Below are 21,079 nucleotides of genomic sequence, written 5' to 3' on the forward strand. Positions count from 1 at the left end.
AGCTCATGTTTGAAATGTCATACAGCCTTCTGTTTATTCTAAACAAAGCAGTGTCCGGTGTGTATGTAAATGTTTAATACCCCTGATTTCTTGATTTGCTTTAAAAAGTAAAACATAAAACCATGTGCAGTTGACAAACAAACACGTAGTTCCTCTGGGGTTGCCACAGCGGAATGAACCGGCAACTTATCCAGCATATGTTTTACACAGCGGATGCATTTCCAGCTGCCACCCAGTAACAGGAAACATTCATATACACTCATTTACACTCATACACTACGGCCAATTTAGTTTATTCAGTTCACCTATAGTGCATGTGTTTGGACTTTTGGGGGAAACCGGAGCACCCGGAGGAAACCCACGCCAGCACGGAGAGAACATGCAAACTCCACACAGAAATGCCAACTGGCTCAGTCGGGGCTCGAACCAGGGACCTTTTTGCTGTGAGGCGATCATTCTACCCACTTTTTATTTTATTTTATTTATTTTTAACACTTATTTTGGGGTAAACCAGAAAATCTGGGTTATTGCTAACTAAACATGTAACTAAAACCAAATGTTTACTTTGCCAAATTGAATATTAACTGGAATAAAATATGTATAATATATACTTATAAATATTTATAACATATACTTAATACTTTATACATATACTATATTGACACAATTTCAATTTACTAGCACTTCTATGTTAAGCTGCTTTGACACAATCTTCATTGTAAAAGCGCTATAGAAATAAAGATGAATTGAATTAAATATATTAATGAGGACAATACGGTGGCGCAGTGGGTAGCACAATCACCTCACAGCAAGAAGGTCGCTGGTTTGAGCTTTGGCTGGGTCAGTTGTCGTTTCTGTGTGGTGTTTGCATGTTTTTCCCGTGTTTGCGTGGGTTTCCTCTGGTAGCTCCGGTTTCCGACAAAGTCCAAAGATGTGGTACAGTTGAATTGGGTATAGGCTAAATTGTCCGTAGTGTATGTGTGTGAATGGGAGCGTATGGGTGTTTCCCAGTGATGGCTTGCGGCTGGATAGACATTCGCTGTGTAAACATATGCTGGATAAGTTGGCGGTTCATTTCACTGTGGTGACCCCAGAATAATAAAGGGACTAAGCCAATAAAAAAAGAAAAATAAATGAATGAATGTATTAATAATTGCAAAGCATAATTCCTTCTTTTCTTTTAGCCCGCTAGTACTAAAATAAAAATGAATATGAATAATTTTGATCTGTTGGTTGACATATATATATTGTTTTTAGTTTCTGTGTTTCCTTTCAATTTTCTTTTCAGTTTCAGTGACTAGTTACTATGATTACTAGTGGTTAATTGATTGTGTTCACCTGTGTCTAGTTTAAGCCCTCAGTTAAGTCATTGCTTGCACTATGACAATGTAGAAATTGTTTTGAAATAAAATTAGAAATTTTGTATTGTATTGGCTGAAAAGAAATTTAGGAAAGCTTGAACAGAAATATATAAATTAGAATATATATATATATATATATATATATATATATATATATATATATATATATATATATATATATATATATATATATATATATATATGTGTGTGTGTGTGTGTGTGTGTGTGTGTGTGTGTGAGCGATTTCAGCATTATGGATGTGACATTTGCAGTACAAACTCAAAACATAAATTCACATAAATACTTTTTATTAACATTATATTGAACCATCTGTTTATATTTGCCAAAACAACTAGCCACAGAGTTGTGAGATCTGAAAAATATCAATCTGTAAACATGTTTTGTACTTTAAATGTGGAAGATAAACACGCGTTATGGATGTAATGAAAAAAGTCTGCAAGTTTACAGTATACAACATACTTTGTAGAGATTGTGTCAATTAAACTGCACAACCCCCCCCCCCCCCCCCCCCCCCCCCAAATAATTATGCTACTCAACAGGATAAGAGTTGGCTCACTATAGAACAAAAAAAGATTGATTTGACTTTATTTAATATTTTCACATTTATGAGGAAAAAGCTTCGTTATGGATGTGACACCTCTGCGATATGGATGTGACATTTCCATTCGTGTGACTTTGGTAAATCAAATTAAATTGTTTAAAAACATCAACAGACACATTTTTGAGTATGTCTAAAGTACTGTAAAATACTTGCTTACACAAAAAACATAGAAACGGTTCCGGTATTTTGTTGAAAACGTAATTTTTTTCATGGCAAAGTTGACATTTGCATGGAATTGCTCATGTATATTTCTATATATATATATATTTTTTTACAACAGTTCTGTCTGGTTCTTGAATCGGATTGGCTGATAGCCGTGCGAAATTCTACAATAACAGCACTTGTCCAGCCTCTTAACCCTTCACCCTTGTGTTTTACTCCACCCACAACAACCAGCGGACACTCTACAATTTGACAAATATTCCTGCTGTCAGGCAACATAGTTTACTTTTAAGGCTTTTTAGTTGAGAATGTCGCTGTATAGATTGCAACTAGGCAGCTTATTTATAAGGATCGTGCCTATTTTAAAATATTTATCATTTCTGAGAGACGTCGGTGGCCATTAGCCTGCCATACTGAGCAGAGCAAAGATGATTGACATTGTCTATCCACAAGATGGCAACAGGACCGCATAATAAGCCCTTAGAAAATTAAAAAAGCCTAATTTGTATCTCCAGCTGATCAAATCATTATTAAACTGGTAAGTATGCCTGCCAACAGTCATGTTTTTCACGGGAGTCTCCCATATTTCAGATTAATCTCCCGCAACCCTCCCGTTTTGTTATTTCTCCCGGAAAACTGTAATTTCATCCCGCCCAAAACCCGGTGCATAATACAGTTACTAACACCACAGTACAGTTACTTTCATATCAAATTTTCTGAGACAAATATTGGCAGCTATGCTGGTAAGTGATATTCTAAGTCGATCTCTCTCTTTTGTATGTTGTAGTGCTGTATTTATACCGCTTTTTACCATATAATTGTAGTTTATTAAGTGTGAGATATGGGACTCCCATATCAGGAATGTGTGTTGTGTTGGCAGAAAGAAAGAAGAAATGAAAGCTTGTGTTTAGCGTTTTTCCTTATCACAAACACAACAGCAGTCTGGTAGTGATTGCGCTGCTTTTTTCAGGGGTAATTATTGTGATATCCTGATTGCAACAGAGAAAAACTGTAGACTGTAACACTGTGAGAGGATATCTCTGTAGATGGATGGCATTTCATGTCAAGTTCAACCTTATAATTTTAAAATGTGAGCAAAATCACCTGTTTTGTCATCAGATTAGACATTACGCTAGAGAATCATTCAAATATTAGCACTTGAGTGACGTTGGTGAATTAGTAACAGCTTCTGCTGTTTTGACGTCAGCTGCAGATGTTAATGAATGGTGGAAGAAAGTAGTTCCTAATACAAAAGGGGTTTTAGACTCTCCGCGTTAGATTTTCTTTTTTATATACAAGATTATCCCATTGAAATGTTGTATAAACGCAATATCACATTTGTAGCAGTGCGATATGGCTGTATATCAGCACTGGTGGGAGTCCACTCACCGGTCACTTTATTAGGTACACCTGTCTAACTGCTCGTTAACGCACATTTCAAATCAGCCAATCACATGGCAGCAACTCAATGCATTTAGGCATGTAGACATGGTCAAGACGATCTGCTGCAGTTCAAACCGAGCATCAGAATGGGGAAGAAAGATGATTTCAGTGACTTTGAATGTGGCAAGTTGTTTGTGCCAGACGGGCTGGTCTGAGTATTTCAGAAACTGCTGATCTACTGGGAGTTTCACCAACAACTAGGGCTGCATGATTTTGGCTTAAATGAGAATCACGTTTTTTTTTTTTTTTTTGCTTAAAATCAAGATCACGATTCTTTCTCACGATTCTTTAGATGTAAAATAAAGGTTAATATGAGTAGGCTATTATTATTGTTAATTCTCAAACATATCGTCACCTTGGATTTATAAGGTTATATCTGCATTCTGAATGATTTTCAGATACTGAGCTTCAAAGTTTTTGCAATCCATATAGCGAACAGTATGTGTGTAACATTTGTTTAAATAAAAAACTCTTAAAATGTAAACAACAAGCTGTCATTTAAGAACTTGTCAATAACTAAATTTGAACAAAAATGTCAGATAGAACCTTATAATTCTAAAGTGACATTGTAAATGATATGGTAAAACAACAATAATAATATTAGGCCTGTGTGTAGGTCTACTGTTGCTTAAAATGCTAAATTTTGTACAGTCATTATGGTGGACTTGAACAGACTTTCAATTTGTCCTGTTTGTTATTTCACAATGAAATTATGACATCAGAATATAACTATTCATAATTATAAAATTGATTTATTATGTTAAGGACATGTGTCAGCATTATTAGACTATTTGTTTTCACTGGTAAAATCAGACATTTGTCATAATCAGATTTCTTTTTGCAATATATTCAACATTATATAAGTCAGAGTAGCTATACTGACACTGTAAAACATTTATCTTCATGTACAACACTTTGTGTTCGCTATTAAAGAAAAACATATCAAATGCTTGCTGTAATCATAACCGTAAAATGTGTTTTGATCATTTAAATAATGTGCGACCAGTTTCATTTTCACTTCCTAGTGCGGCTCATGGCTGCCGTCACTGTGATAAAACACACACACATGCAAATCATTCTTTCAGCGCGGCTCTCAAACGATCGCTCTGTGCAACAAACTGAACGTTATTTACAACTTTATTACCTGTTATTCACAGCCTATGCAGGTTCTGTTCACTAAAGTAGCCGTCATTGGCGCGCTGCGTGCACGCGTGCGTTCTCTGTAGCTCGTGGTCAGCTCACGTGTGATTTCACGGCCGCAAATATCATTACATGAAGACAGAAATGACATTTCTGGGTGAATTATACCTTATAAATACAGTATGTGACACTTTTAACACCATTTGAAGGTGTTCATGTTCCTGTGAAGACTCGTGTGTCCTCCTTTACTCTTCTCTCCTGACCTTGAAAATATAGCTGGCTGAATGGTTGAAAAGCTGAATTAAGATCGTGTGTAGGGTCATTCTATTAATCGTGCAGCCCTACCCACAACCATCTCTAGGGTTTACAGAGAATGGTCCGAAAATGAGAAAATATCCAGGGAGCGGCAGTTCTGTGGGCGCAAATGCTTTGTTGATGCTAGCGGTCAGAGGAGAATGGCCAGACTGGTTCCAGGTGATAGAAAGGCGACAGTAACTCAAATAACCACTCGTTACTACAGAGGTCTGCAGAAGAGCATCTCTGAATGCACAACCTTGAGGCGGATGGGCTACAGCAGCAGAAAACCACACCGGGTGCCACTCCTGTTAGCTAAGAACAGGGAACTGAGACTACAATTGGCACAGGCTCACCAATACTGGACAATAGAAGATTGGAAAAACGTTGCCGGGTCTGATGAGATTTCTGCTGCAACATTCGGTCAGAATATGCCGTCAACAACATGAAAGCTTGGATCCATCCTGCCTTGTATCAACGGTTTAGGCTGCTGGTGGTGGTGTAATGGTGTAGGGGATATTTTCTCGGCACACTCTGCCCGTTAGTACCAATATACAGTATATATTTATTTACTTATTTATTTTTCTAATTTCAAGCTTCCCAAAACTTTCAGCCAAAATAAATTGTTGCAACTATTCTACTTTTTTTTTTCTTTTTCAAACAGCAGGCAGCGTGCACAGCTCTGATCATTACCCAAGGCAATGATGTTTGATAATATGTCTCCCATTATCAGGATTATTCAAGCATACGGCTGTCGCATATGGCTGAGGTGTAGAGTCGTCTGCTTTGTCATCTGGCCGTGTGGGCATTATTTCTGCGATCAGAATGCATGCTGGGATTTAATTAGCTTGGCCTTCATTTAGATGCCTCCCTGTGTTAATGTAGAGAAGTTCAAACGCGAAGGGTGTTAAAGTACAGTAGCGGCACCGCGGGACGTCCACTTTCTGCGCTTTATCGCTTGGTGAGTGGAAAATGTGTCGTGATGGGAATCGCTGGGAGGCTGTGATGCTTTGGAAGGGAGGAAATTGGGGTTGTAACACAGATTAGCGCAGATTCTGTACGCCCACGACAGAGTATTTGAGATGAAATGTGACTGTGTTCATTCGTTTGGCCTCCTGATTCAATTTGCTTTCTTTCAAGGTTTGTGATGGAGTTTGGTTTGCTTGCCACTGTTGCATTTGGCTTATTTAAGATAACTGATTTATTTTCTTTGCCATAAGGACAGTAAATAATATTTGACTAGATATTTTTAAAGACACTTACATTTAAAAGCTTAACTAGGTTAATTAGGTTAACTAGGCAGGTTAGGATAATTAGGCAAGTTATTGTTTAACGATGGTTTGTTCTGTATATTATCGAAAGAAAATACACTAAAATAACTCTTTAAACATCTTTGACTTAAATATTGACTTAATTTAACCACTTTAAATCAGTTAACAAATAAATAAAAACATATTCTGTCATACGTTCACTTTTAAGATGGTTTCTATGCAAAGTTTTTTTTGAGACCCTTGATCATTACGCAAATGACCTTCTTCATCTCTAGCAATTGCTAATAGTCCATTCCCTCTGCACGTCATCAAGCTGATTTCCTGTTCACTGCAGAAAGTGGCTATTTATACTTTTACCCACCCTAATATACAATCAAGAAATACAAATCCAATTTTTTTTTTGCTCCTGCTCCTGTTGCTAGTGGGATTCTGGAATCGAATGCTTAGATTCAGTGCCGGCCTGTAGGGTTGAGGGGCCCTAGGCGAGATAAAAATTGGGCCCACTGGTGTAAAAACAGTAAGAAAGCACACAAAAAATACAAGTTTTAATATTTAAGTGTATACATTTTTATTAAGTGTAAGATATTTAACCTATAATACACATGTAAACATATTTACTCATATTTAAACAAATAAGTTTGTAAGTATGTCAAAGTACTACTATAAAATGTATTATGCATAGCAGAACATTACTTTGAGCTTGCTTTTTTCCTCTGCTTTTCTTTTCTTCTTTTTTTCGGCTCCAGAAAAAGATGGCGTTTGGACACCATCTCATTTCAGATTAAAACTCAATTGTTCTGTTACTTAAGACTTTTTCGGGTTCATATCGAACGTGAGCAATTTGGAGAGATGTGTGGATTCTGTGTAGTAATAAGTTACGTCACTCTAGTTCATTACGTCATTCTATGCAAAATAGAGGGTGGTGCTGCTGTGTATACTTGTAATATTTTCTGCTTTTATTCATACTGTTTTATTGTGTATTTATTATCATTTTCAGTTCTTCACTTTTAAGATGGTTTCTATGCAAAGTTTTTTGGCGAACCCTTGATCATTACGCAAATGACCTTCTTCATCTCTAGCAATTGCTAATAGTCCATTCCCTCTGCACGTCATCAAGCTGATTTCCTGTTCGCTGCAGAAAGTGGCTATTTATACTTTTACCCACCCTAATATACAATCAAGAAATACAAATCCAAATTTTTTTAGCTCCTGCTCCTGTTGCTAGTGGGATTCTGGAATCGAATACTTAGATTCAGTGCCGGCCTGTAGGGTTGAGTGGCCCTAGGCGAGAGAAAAAAAATTGGGCCCACTGGTGTAAAAACAGTAAGAGAGCACACAAAAAATACAAGTTTTAATATTTAAGTGTATACATTTTTATTAAGTGTAAGATATTTAACCTATAATACACATGTAAACATATTTACTCATATTTAAACAAATAAGTTTGTAAGTATGTCAAAGTACTACCAAAAATGTATTATGCATAGCAGAACATTACTTTGAGCTTGCTTTTTTCCTCTGCTTTACTTTTATTCTTTTTTTTCGGCTCTGGAAAGATGGCGTTTGGACACCTTATTTCAGATTAAAATTCAATTGTTCTGTTACTTAAGACTTTTTCGGGTTTATATCAAACGTGAGCAATTTGGAGAGATGTGTGGATTCTGTGTAGTAATAAGTTACGTCACTCTAGTTCATTACGTCATTCTATGCAAAATAGAGTGTGGTGCTGCTGTGTATATTTGTAATATTTTCTGCTTTTATTCACACTGTTTTGTTGTGTATTTATTATCATTTTCAGCTTTGTCATGTATAAATTATACAGAGCTATCCTTTTAAAGAAACGTTTTTTTTTTTTTCTCACCGTCGTTGTGAATTGTATCACATTTAGTAGGGTTTATGCAATCCACATTGTTCATGATTTAAACGTACACGCTTGTCCTCATGCTTATGTTTACAATAAATATTCAAGAGCAGCTTTCGTGGGGCCCTAGGCGACCGCCTATATTGCCTGTAGGACGGCCGGCCCTGCTTAGATTAAGAATCGTACACTTGTTAATAAATTAAAATTCCGATTACTCTTATCGATTCCTGTATGTGTGCACATTATTTTTTTACTTCACAATCGAAATTTGAATCAGAATCAATCAAATTCTAATGATACCCAACCCTAGTTGCTAGCTTGTTTCAATGATTACTGGGTAACTGATAATGCTCACCTGTGCCTTGTTTAGACCCTCAGTTTTGCCCAAATGACCTTCTTCATCTTTAGCAATTGCTAATAGTCCATTCCCTCCTCCCGCCATCAAGCTGATTTCCTGTTCACTGAAAAAGTGGCTGTTAAACCAGTTCCAGGAATGTATCAGTTTAATATAATAGGCATAGCCATGGGTCTCCAGTCTGAATCAGATGCTGTGTGTGAGCATCTGCAGTGGATCATCTCTCTTTAAAACCTCTGCATCCTGATTATGATGATTATGTTCACCTGTGCCTTGTTTAAGCCCTCAGTTTTGCCCTCGCTTGCACCGTGTCTTTATAGGCATATTTAAAAAAAAAAAACTGTTCTGGGGTCTCATTTTTAAATGAGACATATACACAATTGCCATTTCCCATGAAAAAGTTGGGATCTATAAGAACAAACTTGATGCAAGAATGTGCGCATCTAAGTAATCTTTAAGTCAGTGTTTCCCAACCCTGTTCCTGAAGGCACACCAACAGTACACATTTTCAACCTCTCCCTAATCAAACACACCTGAATCAACTTATAATAACATCAGAAGAGACTCCAACACCTGAAGTTAATGGGTCAGAAAAGGGAGACATCCAAAATATGTACTGTTGGTGTGCCTCCAGGAACAGGGTTGGGAAACACTGCTTTAAGTAAACACCTTATATAACAAATATTGACTTTGATCCACTTTAAATCATCATATTCTTTAGTTTTCATGCTTCCGTTCAGTTTTTCAGTTCCTGCTCCAGTGATTACTTGTGGAGAACTGATTATGTTCACCTGTGCCTTGTTTAAGCCCTCAGTTTTGTCCTTGTTTGGACCATGACTTTGTTGGCATATTTAAAAAATCAGTCCTACAGTCTAATTTTCAAATGTGGCATACACAAATAACACCACGTCCCATGCAATAGTTGTGATCTATAAGAACAAACTTGATGGGAGTATGTGCACAGCTTTAAGAACATTTAAGTTAACATCTTTAACTTATATATTGACTTCATTGATACACTTTAAATCGTTTAGGTTTCTTCACAAAGTCTTAAAAATGAGACCCTTGACCTTTAGCCAAAAGACCTTCTTCAGCTTTAGCAATTGCTAATAGTCCATTCCCTCCTCCATGTCATCAAGCAGATTTCCTGTTCACGGCGAAAATTGGCTGTTAAACCAGTTTCAGGAATGTATCAGTTAATATAACAGCATAGCCGCGGGTCTCCAGCCTGAATCAGCTGCTGTGTGTGAACGTCTGCAGTGGATCATCTCTCTCTAAAACCTCTGCATCCTGCAGCAAAGGCAACGAAAGCTGGAACCGCTTACTGGCATCAGGCCTTCAGCTCTCTCTCTGTGTTTCTCTCTCCGCAGTATTGCTGAATGTGCTTCAGGCAAACGGCCAGACGGAGATGAAGAGGGTGGTCGGAGACAACGCCACGCTGCCCTGCCACCATCAGCTGTGGCAGACCGACATCGCCCTGCTGGACATCGAGTGGATGCTGCAAATATCCAGCTCTCGGCAGAAAGTGGTGAGTGCTGGTGTGTGCCACTGCGACAGAGATGCTGATGCCGATGCTGATGCTGGCCTTCACCGTTCACAGTCTGTGATCTGCACTGCGGTGCTTTTCCCTGCTCCTCTTTCTGCTGCTGCAATCAGCACTGTGAAAACCACTCGCTTTTAATATGTCACTGCTTTGCCTCGTATTGCCACACACCCCCCAACAATTACTTTTATGACCTAATGATGTGGAATTGGCCCGGGGACAAGTCTTACATTTTAATCTGGCCACAGCTCAAGCTGCTCCCTGTGGGCCGTCCTGACACAATATATCCCAGAGGAAGGGGTCAAACCTTTTGCCGATTGAACTTCCTGCAAGTGACGACTCTTTTCGGAGATATATTTCGATATATGGCTTGCAGAGAATGCTAGTTTTAGTATCGCTTATGTGGCAGTTTTGTAGGACTGTCTGTGAAATTGATCTGTGTTCTAAGACTTTTTGAAATCACCAAGGCTGCATTTATTAGGTTGAAAATACAGTAAACTATAATATTTAGTAATATTATTAATATTTAAAATGATAGCTTTACTGTATTTTAAATGTAGTTTATTTTTGTGATGCAAATCTGCATTTTCTTGCATAATTTCTTAGGTTTTTCGAGTTCCGTAATCTTACTGAAGTCTTTTAAATGGGGTGCCAGATCAGCATATTTAATCAATATTTAACCATTGTTAACCAACTTAGGTCGCAAGTTCTAATGTTACAAACATACTTCGTTGATTGGGCGTTTCCCAAATTCATCGTTTCAACAAACATTCGCAAACTGCATCGCAAACTTGCAAACTTGCAACTACAGTACACCTCTGGAGCTGTAGTTAGAAACGAAGTTCCTGGCTGTGTTCTATTCCCAGTTATCCCCCCTATGCCCTATGCATTTAGAACATTCTAACATTTAAACTTGGAATTATATTTTAAAAAAGCAATAAAGTCATCTCTCTTAGGTGTAATTTGCTTTCAAAGTATTTTTTACACGATCTTCATATTGACAATTGTGTTCCCCTCGCAGTGCACTTTGAAAACATTGATGTAATTTTGAACACAGCCGTGGCTCATTATTTAAAAGCGGAATTTACGTTACGTCTCCATAGCTTGTAAAAACGAAAAACATAGCATACGTTAATGCTTTTAATTTACAGTAGGTTATTTATTAAGTCTCTGTTCTGTATATGACATGGGCCTGTTGGTTAGAACATTTCTGCAGTGGTTTGCATGTGTCAAATTGTAAAAGTAGACTTTAAAAAATAAATAAATAAATAAATAAACAATATCCTACTTAATAATAATAACCATCATCACCATTAATATTATTACTATTATTATCAAAGTATGATTTTTTTTTCATTTCCTATTAAATAATAAATATTCAATTTCATTTTTTTATAAATCCTAATTATTTAATTATGATTATTTTTTATTTATTTATTTTATTTATGGGGTTCTTCTCTAAAGAAGTTGTGACTCCACCCCGTTTAGAGCATCAAAATGGGTGTTATACGTTATAACAAACATGGTTCAAATGTACAATAAATCAACTCTGGTTTTGGGAAACACTCATCACTACATCATTCTTTTCCCAAACAATGCACCATACTATGATAGTTCAGCCACGAGTTACACCATTGTTTGGAAAACGCTCCCCTGATGGTTAAATACAGTTCATTTTCATTTTCTTTATAAAGAAATAGATTAATAGGAAGTTCAAATGACCAGGATTTCTTCAAACTAGGCTAAACTGTCTAATCTTTCAATTGAATTTAATTAAATATAATTTTTATTTGAGAGATTTTAGACATTTCATTAATTTTCTTTTCAACTTAGTCCTTTTATTAATCAGGGGTCGCCACAGTGGAATGAACCGCAAACTTATCCAGCATATGTTTTACACAGCGGATGCCCTTCCAGCCGCAACCCAACACTAGGAAACACCCGCACACTCTTGCATTCACACAAATACACTACGGCCAATTTAGTTAAACCAGTTCACATATAGAGCATGTGTTTAGGCTGTGGGAGAAACAGGAGCACCCGGAGGAAACCCACACCAACACGGGGAGAACATGCAAACTGACCCAGCTGGGGCTCAAACCAGCAACCTTCTTGCTCTAAGCCGTCCATATTTTGTACATTTGATTAAATTATTTTAAATATGTGTACAACAGACAACTTCAATGTGCCAAAATCTTAGAAAAAGCCCCAGACAACTACACATGCATAAGTGTGTGTGTGTACACTCCATGTTGATTTTGAGCTTTAGCATGAGACATTTATAATAACATTTATTTATTTGTGAATCAGTGAGTGTTTCAGCTCGTCCTGCAGGCTTTTTTTGTGACTCAGAGACTAACGAACTCTCCTCATGCTTTCTCTCTCCTCAGCTGATCACATATTCCGCGGGTCGGATCTACGACACCAATGAGAGCGAAGATGGTCGCCTGTCCCTGGCCGGAGACTACCTGAAGGGCGACGCTTCGCTCCTGATCAGCGACCTCTCGCTCAGCGATTCGGGCGACTACACCTGCAAGGTCAAGAATGGAGGGAAGTACATCTGGAACACAGTCAAGCTCATCGTGCTCTGTGAGTCTGCCGCCCTGCAGCTGGGCTTTAATCAACGGTTCTTTTAGGCCTGCAGATCCAGAAAGACATGACAGATGCTGATGTCATTGAGACACAGGCCCAAAAATAGCACCGGGATGCTTTCTCTGGGCCAGTTGTGCCGTGATCTTGCCGTGAAATGACATTCAAAGACGGCGTGACAATAAGAATGATGTATTATTAGTGATAGCATGGGGGGGGGGGTCGGTATAGTACATGATTTAAATAACTTGCTATTGAGCAATTTACAGCGTTATGGATGAGATATTTGGAGTAAAAACTCAAAGCATAAATTCACGAAGTTAACATTATATTGAAACATCTGTTCATATTATTCAAAACTACTAACCACAGAGTTATGTACGTGGTCAGGAAGCGCAAAACAACATTAGAAAGTGTGAAACACTTTTACGAAGCTCAAGACACGATTACATAGGAAAAGCGACGAACAAATTTACGTTTTAGAAAAAAAATTAACAAGAAGCAAAACACTTTTACCAGAACCGAAACAAATTTACAATGACAGATTATTTACGGAAAGGGAATTCTGCGATTTCACCTCGCTACAAGAAGGCCTCTGGTTTGAGTCCCAGCTGGGTCAGTTGGTGTTGCATGTTCTGCCAGTGTTGGCGAGGGTTTCCTCCGGGTGATCCGGTTTCCCTCAAAAGTCCAAACACATGTGCTATAGGCGAGTTGAATAAACTAAAATGGCTGTAGTGGATGAGTGTGTATGGGTGTTTCCCAGTACTGGGTTGCAGCTAGAAGGGCATCCACTGTAAAACCAACACAATCTCACGGCAATTCGTAACTTTTTGATTTTGTGGCTAATTCATATGAATTTGTACGATCTAATTCGTACAATTTAGCACGATTTGCTCATCCCCCAATGACGGTTGGGTTTAGGGGTGGGGTTTAGGTGCCACGCCTCCTTTTTAAAATCGTACAATTTCGTACATCTGAACTCGTATTCGTACTCGAATTCGTACGAATTACCCACTAAACTGACAAAACGTAAAATACTTACGTTTTCTCATGAGATCAGGCGACCGATGATAAATAAGGGACTAAGCTGAAGGAAAAAGAATGAATGAATAAAAATAAACAGACATTTATTTTCTTATTTATATGATTTATTTCTTTATTTATTTTGGAATAAATTATGCATTTTTTGTTTCATGATTTTTGCATTTATAAGCTAAAAACTCAAGTAAAACAGTAATACTGTGAATTATTATTACACCTGTTATGATTGTAATATTTCTACCAAGAAACAAATTGACTTGCTAGTCAAAAACATTATTGTTTTAAACATTATTATTTTTAATCTTAACAGTTATTCTGTTTATTTAATTTTATAAGGGTTTTTTGTGTTTTCATTTTATTGAATTTTAAAATGTATTTATTTAGTGTTATTATTATATATTGTTATTGGTTGTTTAGGATCTGTTGAGTTGAAAGTTTAAAAAACAGCATGTATTTCAAATCGAAATCTTTCAACTCAAATTGAAATTGAAATCTAAAGTTTATTTACAGTCTAATTTGATCGTTTTAATGCATCCTTGCTTAATAAAATAATCTTTTTTTATTCCAAACACTAATTAAAGATAATATTATGCATGATAGTATGGGAGAAAAAAATGTCTGTCAAAATCATTCATTCATTTTCGCTTTCGGCTAAGTCCCTTTATTCATCAGGGGTCACCACAGCGGAATGAACCGCCAACTTATCCAGCATATGTTTTACCAAACAGATGCCCTTCCAGCTGCAACTCATCACTGGGAATCATGCATGCACACTCATTCACGCACATACACTGCAGACAATTTAGCTTCCCCAATTCACCTACACCAGTGTTTCCCAACCCTGTTCCTGAAGGCACACCAACAGTACACATTTTCAACCTCTCCCTAATCAAACACACCTGAATCAACTTATAATAACATCAGAAGAGACTCCAACACCTGAAGTTAATGGGTCAGAAAAGGGAGACATCCAAAATATGTACTGTTGGTGTGCCTCCAGGAACAGGGTTGGGAAACACTGACCTACACCACAGGTTTTTGCACTGTGGGGGAAACCGGAGCACAGGAAGGCCATGCAAACTCCACACAGAAATGCCAACTGACCCAGCCGAGGCTCAAACCAGCGACCTTCTTGCTGTGAGGCTATTGTGCTACCGACTGCACCACCGTGCCACTCCTTATGTCAAAATCACTGTAGTCAAATAAAATAAAAAAGTCTAGGGTACTCAACAAGTGAAAAAGTTAAAAACTTGATGAACTTATTAAAGGTCCTGTGACGTGCTTTGAAATGTGCATTTTTATTCGATTTTCAACGTAATCTTAACTAAAACATGAAGAGAGGGCGGGACATAGAGTAGCCCCTCCCCTTTTACAAAAACAGCCAATAGGGTTTTACTTTATCACCGCTCTGCCAGTAAGAGTGCTTGAGCTCAAGCGCATCAAATGAAAAGCCAATGAGAAGCATCTTGAAGGGGGCGGGGCATATCAGATACTAGAGAGCATTTGATTGGTCACGATTTGATGAGAAACTCTAGTATGGGGTGAATAAAATCGTTGATCTATTTAGGCAAAAATGACAAACTACAAGCTTTACATGTTTATATTAGTTGGTCATGGGACCTTCAACTTTAATATACCGTACTCAAACTTCAAAAACACACACATCAGTCTTAATATTACAGTGCGGACATGTTGAATAAACATGTCTTCCTGCATAGAAACATTATAGGTCTGTCCCCCCCATTGTTTCTACATTCCCTCATTTCCTCGTAGCCGCTTGGGAAGCTTTATAAAGACATTTAAGTGCGCCACAAATTTACACATGCATTTGTCCAAATGGTCCGTAGCTTTCAAACGACACGTTCGATTCCGAGGGCCAAACATTAGCATTTGTCTTGTTCAACATGAAGATAATGGTTTGGCCGCGGACGCGCCTGCAGTTTCCGTAAGCGATCCTGACAGAGTCTGGAGATGGAGGGACCTGCATCCCACTCAGCGGCTGTAATTGCATCCCCTCCTGCGTGTGTGCCGGGGCAAAATTATCCTGGCTCAGCAGATAGAGGTGCAGGAGCAGATGCTGATGGCACACGCGGGGGGTCAAGGACCGAATGGTGAACGGGTTGTTGTACAGATTCATGTTGTCGAGCTCGCTGGCGTCACACTGAGTTTCAGAGCTTCATGATGCAAGGAAAAAATAGATCAGATCTAGTTTTACTTTAATGCATTTAGAGTTGTGAATTTTAGAATCAGTGTTATTATTATTTCTTTGTCTTTTAAAGGGATAGTTTGCTCAAATATTAAGTTTTATTACTCGGCCTCAGGTGGTTCCAGAGTTTCTTAATTCTGTTAAACACAAAAGAAAATGCTTTGACGAAAGCTGAAAACCTGTAACCATTGAATTTATTGTAGGAAAAATACTATGGACGTCAATGGGTACAGATTTCCAGCATTCTTCAAAACATCTTCTTTTATGTTCCGTAGAAAATAGAAACCCAAACAGGTTTGGAACTGTCAAGGGGGAGGAAATTTTAGGTGAACTATCCATTTTATGAAGTTAAATAATGTGAAGCTGGATTTGTATTAAAAAAAGTTATTAAAAATCGAATTATTCAGTGCTCGTTAATCTGTAAAGCCCATTAATCTTTGGATAATTCAAAATATGAAGTGCTATCTGATTATTATGGAGCCATAATGTGACAAAAATATTTGAATTTGACTTGTGTTCATTTGAGTTATTGTCTGGCACACGTGGGGGGTCAAGGACCGAATGGTGAACGGGCTGTTGTACAGATTCATGTTGTCGAGCTCGCTGGCGTCACACTGAGTTTTAAGAGCTTCATGATGCAAGGAAAAAATAGATCAGATGTAGTTTAACTTTAATGTGTTTAGAGTTGTGAATTTCAGAATTAGTGTTGTTATTATTTCTTTGTCTTTTAAAGGGATAGTTTGCTCAAATATGAAGTTTTATTACTCGGCCTCAAGTGGTTCCAGAGTTTATTTATTCTGTTAAAAACAAAAGAAGATGCTTTGACGAAAGCTGAAAACCTGTAACCATTGAATTTATTTTAGGAATTATACTATAGACGTCAATGGGTACAGATTTCCAGCATTCCTCAAAACATCTTCTTTTATTTTCCGTAGAAAATAGAAACCCAAACAGGTTTGGAACTGTCAAGGAGGAGCAAACTTTAGGTGAACTATCCATTTTATAAAGTTAAATAATGTGAAGCTGGATTTGTATTAAAAAAAGTGAATAAAATCGAATTATTCAATGCTCATTAATCTGTAAAGCCAATTAATCTTTGGATAATTCAAAATATGAAGTGCTATCTGACTATTGTGGAGTCAGACAAAAGTATTTGTGATGTGACAAAAGTATTTGAATTTGACTTGTGTTCATTTGAGTTATTGTCTGGCACACGTGGGGGGTCATGGACCGAATGGTGAACGGGTTGTTTTACAGATTCATGTTGTCGAGCTCGCAGGCGTCACACTGAGTTTTAAGAGCTTCATGATGCAAGGAAAAAATAGATCAGATCTAGTTTTACTTTAATGCGTTAAGAATTGTGAATTTCAGAGTGAGTATATTTTTTTGTGGTGTTTTAAAGGGATAGTTAGTTTGATAGACTCAAAACTGAAAATGGGCTCACCGTTTTTCTCAAGTGGTTCCAAAGTTTTAGTAGTTTTTTTATTAGATTTTCTGTTAAACACAAACGAAGATTTCTTGAATAAGCTGTAAACCTTTAACCATTAAATTCCATAGTAGGAAAAATGGAAGTCTATGGGTACAGATTTCCAGCATTCTTCAAAGCATCTCCATTTATGTTCAAAAGAAAATAGAAACCCAGGAACAAGTGAAGAATGAGTAAATGATGACAGAAATTTGAACTATCCCTTTATGAAGTGAAATAATGTGAATTTATTACAAATAAAATGATTAAGAAGTGAATTATTCAATGCTCATTAATCTGTAAATCATTTATTACTTCGGATAATTCAAAATATAGATTGTTACCTGATTATTATGGAGCTGCTGATATAATTTTATCTGAATTGGGTTAAATTTTAATTATTGTCAATTGTTATTTAATAAGCGGGCGTCACGGTGATGCAGGGGGTAGCACGATCGCCTCACAGCAAGAAGGTCACTTGTTCGAGCCTCGGCTCGGTCAGTTGGAATTTCTGTGTGGAGTTTGCATGTTCTCCTCGAGTTAGAGTGGCTTTCATGTGGGTTTTCCGGTTTCCCCCACAGTCTAAAGACATGTGGTACAGGGGAATTGAATAAATGGCCATAAAGTATGAGTATGAATGCAAGAGTGTATGGGTGTTTCCCAGTGTTGGGTTGCGGCTGGAAGGGCATCTTCTGCGTAAAACATATGCTGGATAATTGGCGGTTCATTCCGCTGTGGTGACCCTTGATGAATAAAGGGACTAAGCTGAAAAGAAAATGATTGAATGTGTAGGGGGTCAAGGACCAAATGGTAAACGGGTTGTTTTACAGATTCATGTTGTGGAGTTAAAGCCCATAAATCTGTAAAGCATTTAATACTTTGGATAATTCAAAATATGGGTTGTTACCTTATTATTATGGAGCTGATGCTATAATTTAACCTGAATTGTGTTAAATTTGAATTATTGACAACTGTTATTTAATAAAACTGAATATTATATGAAATACATTCAAATGTAGCATTTGAAATGTACCACAGCTGATTTTAAAGCAGATTTTTACAGACATTTACATTCTGAATGCTTAGACGACAAATATCCAGTTTGTACAAACATTAAATTCAATATTCATACAGCATTTTACAATTATTTACACAATCATATTAGCTGTATTAATATATATTAGAATTATTAGCCACCCTGAATTATTAGCCCTCCTGTTTATTTTTTCCCCAAGTTCTGTTTAACGGAGAGAAGATTTTTTTCAACACATTTCTAAACACAATAGTTTTAATAACTCATTTCTAATAATTGATTTCTTTTATCTTTGCCATGATGACAGTAAATAATATTTGACTAGATATTTTTCAAGACACTTCTATACAGCTTAAAGTGACATTTAAAGGCTTAACTATATATATATATTATTAATACTTTAACTTATCAAAATTAATACTACTATATATATATATATATATATATATATATATATATATATATATATATATATATATATATATATATATATATATATATATGTATATGTATATATATGTATATATATATATATATATATATATATATATATATATATATATATATATATATATATATATATATGTGTGTATATATATATATATATATATATATATATATATATATGTATATATGTATATATATGTATATATGTATGTATATATATGTATGTATATATATATATATATATATATATATATATATATATATATATATATATATATATATATATATATATATATATATATATATATATATATATATATATATATATATATATATAGTAACACAATCTTGCAAGAAATCCAGCTTCACATTAGGGCTGGGCAATCGAAATCAACATTGAGAACCTATAATCGATCTAATATTTCTAGGTTGAATTTTTAATTTTTTTTCAATTACTTTCCCTACTGCGTGTGGATTCACGTGACTCCCTGCTGTGTTACTTTGCACTACACTGACGTTGATTGAAAGCTGGGCCAGAGATTTGTGATATGGCATATTTTCTATTACATTAAAATTATTATTTACATTAAAGTATTTGTTTACAGAAGATGCAAGAAATGCACCATTTAAAATAATTAAATATTAATTAATATAAATATAGTTTAAATATAAATTCATATAAATTAATATAAATATTAATTATAATAATTAAATATTATTTACAGGATATGCAAGAGTTATTTTATTTACAAGAGATACTGCTTATTTATTTTGAAAAACATTGAAAATAACTTGCTGCCAAAAGTGCATGTTATTTATTTTCACTTTTTTATAAAAAAAAAGGGACTTGGTTTTAGGTAATGTGTGTTTTAATTTCAGTTGTTCATAGTTGATTAACGTCAATAAATAATCGTAGATTGTTTGGGTTTCCTTAAATTATTTTAAAATCAAGTAATGCACCCTTCATTCAAAAATCTCTCAATTGTTATATCTGAGCATATTTACTCTACAAAATTTGTCAGTAAACTATGAGGGCAAAAAAATTAAATAAATAAAAAAACTATCGTATTTTAATCGTAATTGAGTTAAAATGTTAAATTAACCGTGATTTTCATATTAGGCTAAATCGTCCAGCTCTACTTTACATTATGAAACACTTTATATATTATATACTTTATGTACTGTAAGTAAAACCAGATCCTCACACTTTTACTCTTTTAGATCTATTGTTTCCCCAGATCATGAAGCTCTGAAAACTCAGCGTGATGGCAGCGAGCTCTATAACATGAATCAACCCGTTCACCATTCAGTCCTCGACCCCCTGCTCATGCCATCAGCATCCGCTCCTGCTGCCTATATATGCTGAGCCAGAACAATTCTATATTACAGTACCTAACCACGGTGTTATATATTATCCTATAGCCAAAAATATAACTCCCATCTTTGGAAAATCAGAAATATTTTATATTACATCAGTTTTTCATTTAGAAATATGATAAAAGTTTGGCTTATATTAAAATTAATTAAAAAACGTATTAAATATTTCATATTTTTGGATAAGCCGGAGAATTTCAATTGCAAGTCTGTAACTCATTTTTCTTGGATAACTAAGTGAATTCTATATCACAGAATTAGTATTTTATTTAGAAATATAACAAATATTTCGCTTTATATTTACACACTAGTAAATGAATTATTAGCTAAGTCCTTTTTCCCCCTTGAAGTCCCTGTTAAAATATTTGTTGTGAAATTCTACAGATTATCCAAACATATGCAATAGTATAATTTCTTTGCCGTATTTCAGCTAAAATAGATGTTATTGTAACTTTAAATTTACTGGAATATTAAAAATATATCACTTTTTGGTTGTGTAATATTTATTACAATCAAAAGTGCCAAGCTAAAAAAACGTTGTGGTGTAAGTCATTGAATTATCCAAAAATGTGCAATATGCGCTTTCTGATACGAGACAATTCTTTATGACATTTCTAGCTAAAACACCTATATGGTGTCATAAGTACTTGCATTGTGATGATATTATTTTGTCATTCTGGCATTATATAATGAGAGGCATAAAATGGTCTTAAAATGACTATAATCATTTATCGCAACATGTTTTGGTGCAATATATCGTAAAACAATATTAGATGGCAGGTTTAGTTCTAGCTGTAATACACATATTGTTATATAAGATTAGTTGAATTATCAAAAATATCAGATTATTTAATATTTGAGGCATTTTTTAT

The 21,079-nt window shown here is 35.7% G+C and overlaps 1 protein-coding gene across 1 annotated transcript in view; it reads left to right on the forward strand.

Annotated features, from left to right (window-relative positions):
- LOC130235904 (CXADR-like membrane protein) overlaps window positions 1-21,079 on the forward strand; it is a 176,613-nt gene that overhangs the window by 132,494 nt on the left and 23,040 nt on the right. The window contains exons 2-3 of the mRNA XM_056466429.1: window positions 9,880-10,037; window positions 12,443-12,641. Of these exons, the coding sequence (XP_056322404.1) occupies window positions 9,880-10,037; window positions 12,443-12,641 (357 nt within the window). The remainder of the gene's footprint in view (window positions 1-9,879; window positions 10,038-12,442; window positions 12,642-21,079) is intronic.

This window comes from Danio aesculapii, chromosome 10, assembly GCF_903798145.1.
Source record: "Danio aesculapii chromosome 10, fDanAes4.1, whole genome shotgun sequence".
In the NCBI taxonomy this organism is placed as follows: Eukaryota; Metazoa; Chordata; class Actinopteri; order Cypriniformes; family Danionidae; genus Danio; species Danio aesculapii.